Source organism: Pinus tabuliformis, chromosome 2_2, assembly GCF_031772625.1.
Source record: "Pinus tabuliformis cultivar Carrire ecotype Pingquan chromosome 2_2, CPIR1, whole genome shotgun sequence".
NCBI classification, from domain to species: domain Eukaryota; kingdom Viridiplantae; phylum Streptophyta; class Pinopsida; order Pinales; family Pinaceae; genus Pinus; species Pinus tabuliformis.
This window is the reverse complement of record NC_142300.1, coordinates 625,529,457-625,541,575: the sequence shown is the minus strand read 5'-3', so window position 1 is coordinate 625,541,575 and position 12,119 is coordinate 625,529,457. Positions and strand designations below refer to the sequence as shown.

The following is a 12,119-nucleotide window of genomic DNA, read 5'->3' as shown; positions in this document are numbered from 1 at the left end:
TCAACAAGAGGAGATGTTTTCTGCGATATGTTTGGGATGGCAGCGTTTCAAATCATTAGTCTATTGCAGAAATTTTTAGCTCTTATCAGAGGGCAGGAAGCCCTTAACCGTAAGCTTTTCAGATCTTATTTATATTGCAGCCACCCTCTAGTTCCCTGTTGCTTGAGGCTATGGTTGATCATTCTTATGGTAGCAATGCGAGAAATTCATGGGAATTCATAAATCAGTTTTTGGAGAGGTATTTTATAGCATGTAGTTTGGATTGTTTGCTAGATGGAGAGTTGTTCTATTTCGGGTTGTTCTAGCTGCATGTATGGAATTGTTGCTTATTTGTGCACTAATTTGTTGAAATTAATTTTTGAAAGGCTATCTAGTTTAGAATTGCATATGTTACTCATTCTATAACATGTAGGCCTCCTTGACTCCATATGCCCAAAGGACAAGGCACTAATCGAAAACCTTGGTGATCATTCTCATTTTTCATCCACAAATTTCCTCTTGAAAATTTTGACCCTCTTAAGGGTAGGACATCTAACTAGGGCTTAGAGCGAAATCCTTTGGGAGAGGTTTTGTCGGGACTTGAGAGCCTAAACATCAAGTGGAAGGTCTTGGCTACTTGATCTATGAGCTTAGTACTTGTTGAAGTACATCATAAGAACCCGTTTCTCTTAATTTCCTTGACTTTAGGAACTCAACAAACCCTAGGTTTTGTGCATTCTCTTCTTATGTCTCTCATAGAAAGCATATGGCTTCTTAGTGAAGCCTTATACCTGAAATTTGAGTATTTCTTAAGAGATTCTAGCCTATCACCTGACACCGTAACCTTAGAATACCTTTTATAAGGTGATCCTATTCTATCGGGACTAGTGAAGCACGACCAGCATTAAACCCGCGGGTAAGGACAGGTCTAACACTGGGCCAGGTCACCCACATAGAACCCGTGGGTAAAGACGGGTCTAATGTTGGGTCGGGTCACCCGCATAGAACCTGCGGTCTAGACCCAGACCCGACGAGTTTTCCATAAGACCCGACTACCCGTATCAAATCCGCAGGTAGGCCGTTAGACCCTTATCGAACTTGTATAGGGCTCGTCGAGCATGAAAAGGCACAAACATTTCAGAATTTCGATTTTTTTTGTTTTGTTTTGGGAATAAGGTGGAGGGAAAGGGAAATTGGAGGGAAAAAAATGATTTATAAGCACCTCTCTCCATTCCATTTCTCAATCACTTGTCATTTGAGTGTTTGGCTAAAGGAGGCTGAAGGAGCTATTGGAGGAGGTTAAAGGAGGCTTCATTAGATCATACTAAGCTTCAGGTAGGCTTCATGAACTTAGTTAGAATGTTTTCTATGTATTCATTTTTTTTTAATGTTTGCAATTTTTATTTTTATTTTTATTTTTTATGTTTGGGGCTGCTTGTGGTTGAGTTTCTTAGCCACACAGGGTCGCTGTGTGGCTGAGAAACTCGGCCACAACCAAAAAAAATTGCAAATTAAAAAAAAAAATTCAAGACCAAAAAAAAATTTAAAAACCCCAAAAAAATTTAAATTTATTTTTTTCTTCTTCCAGATTTTGTCACCATGCCACCAAAGGGTTTTAGACAATCTCGTGATCCGGCATGGGCACATGGTCTACGAATCATTGCCGTTAATGACCACAATATCAAGTGCAATTATGCAATGCCACAATGCATGCAGGCATAAACATGCTGAAATACCACCTAGCCAGAATTCTTGGGAATGGTGTGGGTTGTTGTCTTTATGTTTGGGGCTGCCTGTGACTAAGTTTCTCAGCCACAACAGAAAAAAATGCAAATTAAAAAAGAAATTCAAAACCATTTTTTTTTAACCCAAAAAAATTTAAATTTAGTTTTTTCTTCCATATTTTGTCACCATGCCACCAAAGGGTTTCAGACAATCTCGTGATCCAACATGGGCACGTGGTCAACGAATCATTGCTGGTATTGGCCACAATATCAAGTGCAATTATTGGAATGCCACAATGCATGCAGGCATAAACAGGCTGAAATACCACCTAGCCAGAATTCCTGGGAATGGTGTGGGATGTTGTCCAAGTTGCCCTGATGAATTCACTATTGAAATGGTAGCTGCTTTGGAATCCATTAAAGAAACAAGTTCTAAGAGGGCAAGAAGGAAGGATGAGATTGTTGGGATAGGTAGATCTTCATCTTAGAGTGAAACACAGTTTCAAAGTCCAGGTATTGGTAACTCCTTTAAGTGTTGTGGCAAACAGGAGTATAACCTCTTCTTTCTTCAGTCCTCGTACAACTCCAGGATCTCAACCAACCCTGGACAATTTCAATGAAAAGAAAAGGAGACAGATATGGCAGTGAGGAGGTTTCGGTACCATAACAATATCTCATTCAACTATGCAAAGGTTTATTTTTTATCGGCCCATGGTGGACGCCATTGCAAGTGCTGGCCTTGGATACAAAACCCCATCTTATAATGCACTTAGGGGCAAAGAGCTAGATGAGGAGCTTGACTGTGTTAAGGAACAATTGGAGAGCATTAAAAGCTCATGGAAATTTACAGGGTGTTCAATTATGTTTGATGGGTGGACAAATCAGAGGGGTAGAACAATAATAAATTTTGTTGTGGCTTGCCCTAAAGGAACCATGTTCCTAAAATCCATTGATGCATCTGCAAATGTAAAAGATGCACATTTGATTTTTTTCATTGTTGGCTGATGTGGTGGAGGTAGTTGGGGTTGCAAATGTTGTCCAAGTAATCACAGACAATGCAACAAATTATGTGGCAGTTGGAAGGTTGCTTTGTGCCAAATATCCCACCATTTTTTGGACTCCATGCGCTACCCATTGCATAGAGTTGAGGACTTTGGGAAGTTGGAGTGGGTGCAAGATGTTGTGCAAGAATGCAAACAAATTACCAAGTATATTTATAATCATGCTTGGGTGTTGAACCTTATGGGGGAATTCACACAGGGTGAGCTTAGTCGCCCAACTGTCACATGGTTTGCTACAAACTTTCTTTCCCTCTAAAGCCTTTTGTATGAGTACCAAGCTTTGAGAAGAATGTTTTGTAACCAACAATGGATATTTTGGAAAGACAACACAAAACTAGAAGCAATGTCACTGAGCCCCTTGTGAAAGTCTTGAGATTGATGGATGGAGAGAAACTTGCAATAGGATATATTTATGAGGGCATGGACAGGGCCAAAGAGGCCATCAAGACTTTCTATAAGGGAAATGAATCTAAATATCTCCCTATATGGCAAATTATTGATTCCAAGTGGGATAGGCAACTACATTCACCATTGCATGCAGTAGGAACATATCTCAATCCAAGCTTATTCTATAATGAAGGGTCTAACATTTAAAGAGAACCTGAGGTGATGCAAGGTGTCATGATATGCATTGAGAAGATGTTCCTGGATCAAGATATTCAGAACACAATCAACATACAACGAGATACATACAAGGAAGCATTTGGCATGTTTGGATTCGGTTCAAGCCAACGTCTCAAGGACAAGAAAATGCCTTGTAAGTGCAAATTGTTAGAACTTAGCTTGTAATTTTTCTAGTTATCTTTTATATGTTTGACATTGCAAACTGATAACCTTTGTTGTTAATTTTTTACAGCTCATTGGTGGATAGATTGTGGGATTGAGGCACCACAATTACAAGAATTCGCCATTAGAGTTCTAGGTCAACCCTGCAGTTCTTCTTCTTGTGATCGCAATTGGTCAGTGTATGAGCACATCCACAACAAAAAGAGAAACATGTTGGAGCATGAGAGGTTGGAGAAGTTGGTTTTTATCTACTACAACCTTTGAATGCTCATAAAACTAATGCAACCAAAGGATACATATGTAATTTTATTGGATACTATTGATTTAGAGTCTGATTGGGTTGTGGAGGAGGAGGCCCTTGATTTGAGTTGGCTTGATGAAGAGACTGAGGATCTCTCTCGTTTGCCATCTCAAATGGAGATTCCAAATATACTTGGCTGACAGTTCTTCATCCTTCTGATGTTACCACTAGCTCCACGAGGGCTTATTTTAGGTGTGGTCGTCCATGAGTGATGAGACTCAAGATTGTTATGAGACAATCATTTATCATTTATGACATGTATTTGAATTTTGAACTTGCTGACATTTTTGATTTTAATTATTGAATCATGAGTCGTTTTCTTATTCAGTATCTAAATGTTAAAATTTACCATATTTTAAGTTTTTTTTTTTGGGTATTTTGACGAGTCTTATATGAGTCTTATAAGGGTCGTTCCCGAGTCTTATATGAGTCGACGAGTCAATGCCGTGACAAGTATTATACGAGTACGAGTCGTGCAACATTGATCGAGACTCCTCCCATCGGTGAAAGTTCGTAAAGAGCAGGGGGTTTTTGGCTGTGGTGACATTGGGCATTTACCCCATTGTTTGCTAAATATCCATGAAACTTTGCAACTACTTAGTTGAATAAATGAAAACTAAAACTAGTTTACTTTCACCAAGATACATAGTTTCTTAACAATTCATATGCAGTGGAATAGAAACACATCACATTAATTGATGCACTTTTCTTAGGAAACTCAACAGGGAAAACTTGCTTGCTTGATGTGGCTATTTTATTGATTATCCTTGGAACAATTGAATCTATTACAAATCAATCTATATCTTTTGAGAAACTGTTTTGCTTCTCACACAACTAAACAAATATAATTGATCTTGGCCTTCCTTGATCACAACTTGATCTTGGTTCCTGCACACAATTGATCCTTTTGTTGCCAACTTGACTTGCTCTACAAACCTTGCTTTGACTTCCTACTCCTTAGGGCACAAGCTCTGCGCACAATCAATCTCCTATTTCCTAGCGCACTTGTATTCCTATTATTTAGGACACAATTCCTGCGCTCCGCAATCAAGGCTCTCTCACACTAACTTGTGAGCTTTGTCTTGTTACAATCCTTCGTGCACAAAATAATTGTGTAAATCCTTGTGCCTTCGTTCTTCTTTTATAGATTCGATCCATGCTAAATTAGGCTAGTGCAAATTTAGAACTCAAGTTGTGATTGACAAGTTAATTGAGTCGAACTAGTTCTCTCTCCAATCATCACTAGAGTCATAACTCGTCCTTTCAATCAGTAACTGAAGTCCCAACTCGTTCTATTTGAATTCAAACTGCCAACCAATCCTGTCGTCAAACTGATGAAGACTTCCACTTAACTGAAGCTCCAACACTACACATGAACTTGTGGTGATTATTCCCATAAAATGGAAATTAACTCACCACAACTGAAGTCTCCTATGAGCTCACACTTAAATTGGGAGAAGGAAAAATCGAGGTCTTCACTAGCTATTGGACAAGGCAAAAGACCTTCACTCGCTACAATTTTCAACATTGTTAGCAGTAGCATTGAATCTAGCTTCTTGCCTTGAAGACAAATTTGTGTTTATTGGGCTCACATGTGCAAGTTCCCTGGAGGAACTAGGGTTTTTGCAGATGACATTTTTGCAGGGATATTGTTTGTGTCGCTGGCTGGCTCATCACCTGGGTTTTGGCTTGGTGTTGGTCTTAGAAGTCTTCATTGGACATATTCTATAGGAAGAGATTATTGATGAGTTTTCCCATCTTGGAGTTTTGCTTTGGCTTGGAGCCTACTTTTGGTGTCTTTTGTGTTTGCATTGAGATCTTCTATTTTGGCAATTGTCTTGATGAATAGAACTAATAAGTAATGCTAAAGGATCTAATTGAATTTCACAAGAAATTGTCAAACAGTAAGAGAAATCAATTTAATTAAACCCTTAATAATTTTGCCCTAGGATTTCTCAACATGGTTTAAGAGCTAGGGCTTTGAACAATGGGTAGAGAGGTATCAAGTTCACTTCCAGAAGTTTGTTTTAATTAGGATGAGTTTGTGAAGGTATCAAGATCATTTTTCTGGGCATTGTCTCAGGCCTTATTTGCAGAGACAAAGTTGCCATACACAACACTGAAGCGAGGAAGACCTACTAGCTATGCTCAAGAAATTTCAAGGGCTAATCTATTAGTGCTCTCATATCTGCATCCTCCTAAAGGCAGATCGATGTTTTTTGTGCTCACCTTCTAACCCAAATTATTGTAACTAGGCCACAGGCCTATTCTCCCAGAGCAAGGGTTTCCAAAGAGCACTAATAGATTAGCCCATCAGATCCATCTTTACCAGAGCAAGGTCATATGAAGGTCAATTGTGAAAGACGAAAGCCTTGACAAGCAATCCAAAGGAAGTTGTATTCTTTGTTATAGGAGCGAAGGTCGACTACAAGGTCTGCTATCTCCTTCTGAGCTCATAGGAGACTTCAGTTGTGTAATTGGAGTCATTCTTGAAGTTTAGCTCTATTAATTTTAAGGGTTTTCTCCAAAGACACTGTATTGAAAGCCCTAATTCTAAGGTCTAGTGATTTATTTGGTCACATTTAGAAAAGGGAAAGCCACAACGGTGACATTTTGGTGCAAGTTAATTCTTGACAATCCCTGCATTTGGCAAGACCAGGAAATTTTTGAATATTGTTTTTGTGGGACCTTTGCATTCCAAAGTGGTCAATTTGTATATTGCTTTGGTCACACTGTGGCAAGGAAGGTAAACTACAAGCAGAGGGTAAGGTCACATGCTTGTGACAATAATATAACAATTGCTTGTTGACAGTCTTTGTGAGGATATTTTTTGGTATAAGAAGCATTGGTAGCTATCAATCTTGTGTAAGACATGTGCACTGCAAGGTGAATACTAAGGAACAAAAACTTGTTAATTTTGGAAAGATAATAGTCCAAAGACAGGATCAGTGGGTAGAATATTTCGAGCTCTTCAATGAAGAGACCATGGCATCCAAAAAAGCATGTATGTAGCCTTGAGGTATGTATGACATATTTTGTTAAGGGTCCAACATGAATTGTTGTAGGGTAAGTCAAGTGTATGACTCTAGGGCTTGTTGTTAAAAGTTTGTTGATAAAACTTTAGTCATACAGAAACCCTACCTTGTTTCCTCGAAGAAACCCTAATCCTTAGTCTTATAAGGTGTATGTGCAATCTAGGGCTCATGGCAAGTATGAAAGGTTGAAGTTGATGAGTCAAATATGGATCCTTTGGTCTAGGTTTAGTACTTGAAAATCCTAGGAGTCCATCCACTAACCCTAGATTGACAAATCAACATCATGCTTTTTGTTATTGTATACTTGTCAATAAGTTTTGCAGGTACAAGAAATAAAGGAAGAAGGACGTGCAGATCCTCAGTTTTGACAAGCATGATGGAAGGAGGGATCTGTAAGGATCTCTGGGCACTCTAATGATAAATTCTTAGCATAATCATGCAGCTGTGGATGCTTGGAAGAGAAGAATTTGACTGATGACACTCCATCCTGTTAAATTAAACTAGGGCATGCAGTTGCATTAATAGAATGCATTGCATCATGGTTCATAGCATGTGATATTTTGAAATGTAAGGACTTGTGGGCACTCTAATGATAGACTCATAGTATAATCATGCAATTGTAGATGCCTGGAAGAGAAGAATTCCACTGATGACACTCCATCCCGTTAAATTAAAGTAGGGCATGTACTTGCATTAATAGAATGCATTGCATCATGGTTCAGAGCATGTGATGTTTTGAGCATTTTATAAAATTTTGATATATGTACTTGATAGTCATCCAACTGACATTGATGTTATGTTGCAAACTGAATAATATTATATGAGGGTCATGTATCTGTGATGTCATGGATTGATTTCTTCTAGGAAGAATGACCATGATGGTATCACCATTGTTGTCTATTCTATGTGCTTGTGAAGCAGGTCTCTTAGTAGCTCGCTGGTTCAGTTGCAACATAATGAGTTGATCTACAGAACTAGATGACTGGTCGAGACTTGATGTGGATGATTCCACTGAAAGCTCTGTTGTTGATGAAAGACCATGATGCCGATGATGACATGATATCTCGAGAGACTCTACGCGATCCTACTATATGAAGTATGGGTGACAGATTTGATGCTATGGGTCGTTGCCTTGGCACTTGGTCCGAAGGAGCTGTTGAACACCATGATGATAGATATGAGAGCGGGTTGCAGACGGTTCGATAATCGTGTCCTAGATCACTTTCCTGATGTTCGTAGGAAGCCATGTTCGAGCTCTATGATGACTAGTTCATGACGATGCAACCTTTGCAAGCCGATGATGATACTGTTGCACTTGGAAGGCTCTATGATTTTTGAAGAAAGCTCACACGTGTGATGATAATGATGATGATGATAAAGCCTTGAGAGCTACCGTCAAGTAGCTAATGATTGATATTGGACACCCCTCCCTGGTTAAGAGGGAGTGGCAGACATGGTTCTCTACTTCATGTGTCATGCACAGGACCAGAATTAATAGTCGTAAGTCTTAGCAAAGGCCATAGGGAGAGAATGGCGTCTGGAGGATTGGGTAAGCATTTGAGGCTGATACTCCTTAAGGATTGTAAATCCAAGATAGATAGTAGTCTCGTGACTGACACTCTTTGAGGATTTGACAAGGTATCCAAGAGGAGAGTGGTCAAAGAGCACTGATAATTTTTTGAGGATTGGGAATCCAAGATAAGAATAGTCCTAGAGGGACATACCTTGTGAACATTCGGGTGGGGTATGTGTCCTGAGAGTTCATGTGTGTCCCATGTAAAGCCTCCCAGGATTGTGCTCTGATCTATTGAGAGATAGAGCTTGTTACTCAAAGGCCTTGCTATGTTGACAATGCTATGTTCCAATGGAAGCACTGTCCTTGTACTTGTTGTCAGTGATAGATACCTCCCTAGTTAAGAGGGAGTGTTGAAAATGTAACTAGGTCCGATCTTCATTTATTGTACTGGGTCATGACTTGTATCTGGTTCGGGTATATTACCTTTAAGTTACATGATGTAATATACAGCTTATTGCTTTTTGCTTTTTTGAAGGAAGAAAACCTTTAAATTTTGCATGAACCAATCTCTAACTTATGGTCTATCGCTAATGATTCAATATTTGTTTTGTTGAAGCCATTCTTTTGGAATGATGCATCCCAAAAGGGGTAGAACTGTTATATGCCTTATAAGTAGTTAAGCGTAGTCATAATTGTATTCGTAGCTGAATACTAATTTCTAACAAATAGTTCTCACTCATCATATAAATGTATTTGGAAATGTCAATAAGACATCTTTCGTCTATACTCTACTAAAGGTCCACGTATTCTAGATTTAGATTAGTTGTGCATTTATCACATTCCATGGATCTATAATATATGTAGTTGTGCATATATCGCATTCCATGGATCTATAATATATGTAGTTGTTATATATTCTATGAGAGATGTATTTTTACATTAGACTCTTTGTGCAGATATCTTATACTCCATAGATTTGTATAGATGTTATGTACTCCACATTCTTTATTTCTGGTACCATGATAGGTACGCTGTAAGTTAAATCGAAAAGGACGGGACTGAATCCTTCACGATCTTTATTTCAATTTGTTGATTATTACTTATTTAGGTGGACAAGATTGAATCCTTCACGATTTTTATTTCAATGCTTCATACTTAAAACATATAATAATGAAGCACCAGAAATGAATAACTGATGAGCAGAGCTTCAATTTGCAAGCAAAGCGAACCATGAGAAGTCTTTATGAAAATGTGCACAAAAATAAAAATAAAACCTGTCATAGTTATCGGTCTTATGTTCTTTATCTATATTATGTAGTATTCCAAGCAACTAGCAGGTAGACAATTATTTGAAGAATTTCCCTGCTCATTCAAGTAATAACGCACTTGCACCTCTAGTTTGAAGATTGCAAGCTTTTAGTTTTGAGACCAGGAAGCCTTATGTAAGGTGCTTTTTAATTTGAAAATGTTAGCTATTTTAAAAACGAATATAAAATATTCGTTGAAGTACTACTTTGCATTAGCAAGAAATATTTCACAGATAGACTTTCTGTTATATCATTTCTAAATTTGACCCGTTAGAATTTTATAACTTGTCTGATATTAGTGAATATAAGAATTTTATGGCTTCAATTAGAAAGAACAGGGTCGTAAATCGCTACTTCTGTAATATTTAGGTTTTGCTAGATGGAAGTCTTGTAATATATTCTTATGTTTGGTTTGGTCTCTCATATCATGTTTTTCACCACAGGTACATGTCACCAAAGCTCAAGATTTTGAACCAGTCTCTAAAAAGAAGCCTCTTAGTAATGGTGATGTGCAAAAAGAATCTAGTGCCACTGCTACAAAAAAGGGAAAAAAGAAGCATTCAAAAGGGAAAAAGGGAGGTAGAAAGCCCCCATCACAGAAAGAAACTGCCAATTCAAAGGCAAAACTTAAACAAAATCCATCTAAGTCACGGAAAAGAGAGAGTCCTATGCTTGAAACAGCGAATGAAAACAATAGCAAAATTACAGTGCCTACAAATGCATCTCTAGATAGTAACACAGCTGTGCATCAGTTGGCAGGCATGGTGAGTAATGGTTCTGATAAGAGGGAAGAAACAAATACACGCGAGACAAAACGACGCAGGTTGAAATAGAGGGTAAATCTTCCCCATCTTGGTTCAGAAGAAATATGTTGATGAAATCTGCCATCTTGGGGAATTGTTGATGTTATTCATGTTCTTATGATGTTGGATTCATAGCGTAATATGGATGGAGGGATGGATGTCATTAGGTCTATACAAGCAAGATGGATGTCGTGGCTTGTTGGCGTCAATGAGGCGACTAAATGTTAGTTTTTCTGTGAACACATTACATGATCTTCAGTTTCATAATTGTAGTGCTTTTTACTTAAAGGATATATCTTCCTCTGAGAGTTAATTGCCTGCTATGCTTCCATCCTTGGCACATGTTGACAGTCTGCTTCGTACAAAAAGATGAGATCTCAGGAATACAATCTATATAATTTATAGAAAAGCTAAAGTTGTTTCCACTTGTTTTGTATTATGAGTGCTGCGATAATACAGGTATTCCATTTACATTATAACCTTGTCGAGTAAAATAAATGTTGCAGGGATGTTTAGGTAGGAATATCTAAATAATACCAATATCCAATATCCATTGAGATAGATTTATTTTATTTTTGGATTTATCGTAAGGTCTTTTTTTATTATTTTAATTTTGGATTTCTCAATTATGGAGAGTTTATTTTTATTTTATTTTAATTTTAGATTTATCAAGTATTGAGAGATCATTTTTTTTAATATATATATATATTTCTTAATGCAAATTTTATGACAAATTTGATTCCTCTAAACTCTTTACAGATTTGGAGTTTATATATATATATACATCAATTAATATAGATTTATTTTAATTTTGGATTTATCAAGTATTGAGATCAAAATTTTCAAGATACAATCTCTTTTTCTAGTGCAAATTTTACATCTCAACAAATTTGATTCCTTTAAACGCTTTATAGATTCAGAGTTTATATATATATATAATTTTTTAATTTTCTTAAAGGATAGCTTCATGTTGGCTCAACCATGAAACCTGACCCCGAAGGTGTAGAGAGAATTGCACCCAGGACCTCATAATATCAAATGTGTTTTAACGACAAGAACTCGACCACTTTAGCTAACCCCCAATACTCTCTTTATATATATATATATATATATATATATATATATATATAAGACCACTTTAGCTAACCCCCAATACTCTCTTAATATATATATATATATATATATATATATATATATAATTTTTTATTTTCCCAAAGGGATAGCTTTATGTTGGCTCAACCACAAAGCCTGACCTCGAAGATGTCAAGAGAATTGAACCTAGGACCTCTTAATAGCAAATGTACTTTAACGGCAAGAACTCGATCACTTTAGCTAACCGACTCTCTTTATATATATATATATATATATATATATATATATATATACTTAAGAATTTTCTTCATATTTTATAAATTTTTTCTTTTTCAAAATTTTATTGTGATACAAGTTATATATAGCTTTTAAAAATAATTTATTAAAAATATTAAGTTTTTATATGTTTATTTGCTAAATTTAAACATAAAATTATAAAATATCTTTATTTTTTGTATTATTATAAATATTAAGTTTTATAGTTTATTAGTTAAATTTACATATAAAATTATAAA

At 36.8% G+C, this 12,119-nt stretch overlaps 1 protein-coding gene across 1 annotated transcript in view; it reads left to right on the top strand.

The window, feature by feature from the left end:
- Positions 1 to 10,939, top strand: part of LOC149194195 (B3 domain-containing protein Os06g0194400-like) — a 55,726-nt gene extending 44,787 nt beyond the window's left edge. The window contains exon 7 of the mRNA XM_089407344.1: positions 10,153 to 10,939. Coding sequence (XP_089263470.1) covers positions 10,153 to 10,542 — 390 coding nt within the window. The 3' untranslated portion in view covers positions 10,543 to 10,939. The remainder of the gene's footprint in view (positions 1 to 10,152) is intronic.
- The last annotated feature ends 1,180 nt before the right edge of the window (positions 10,940 to 12,119 follow it).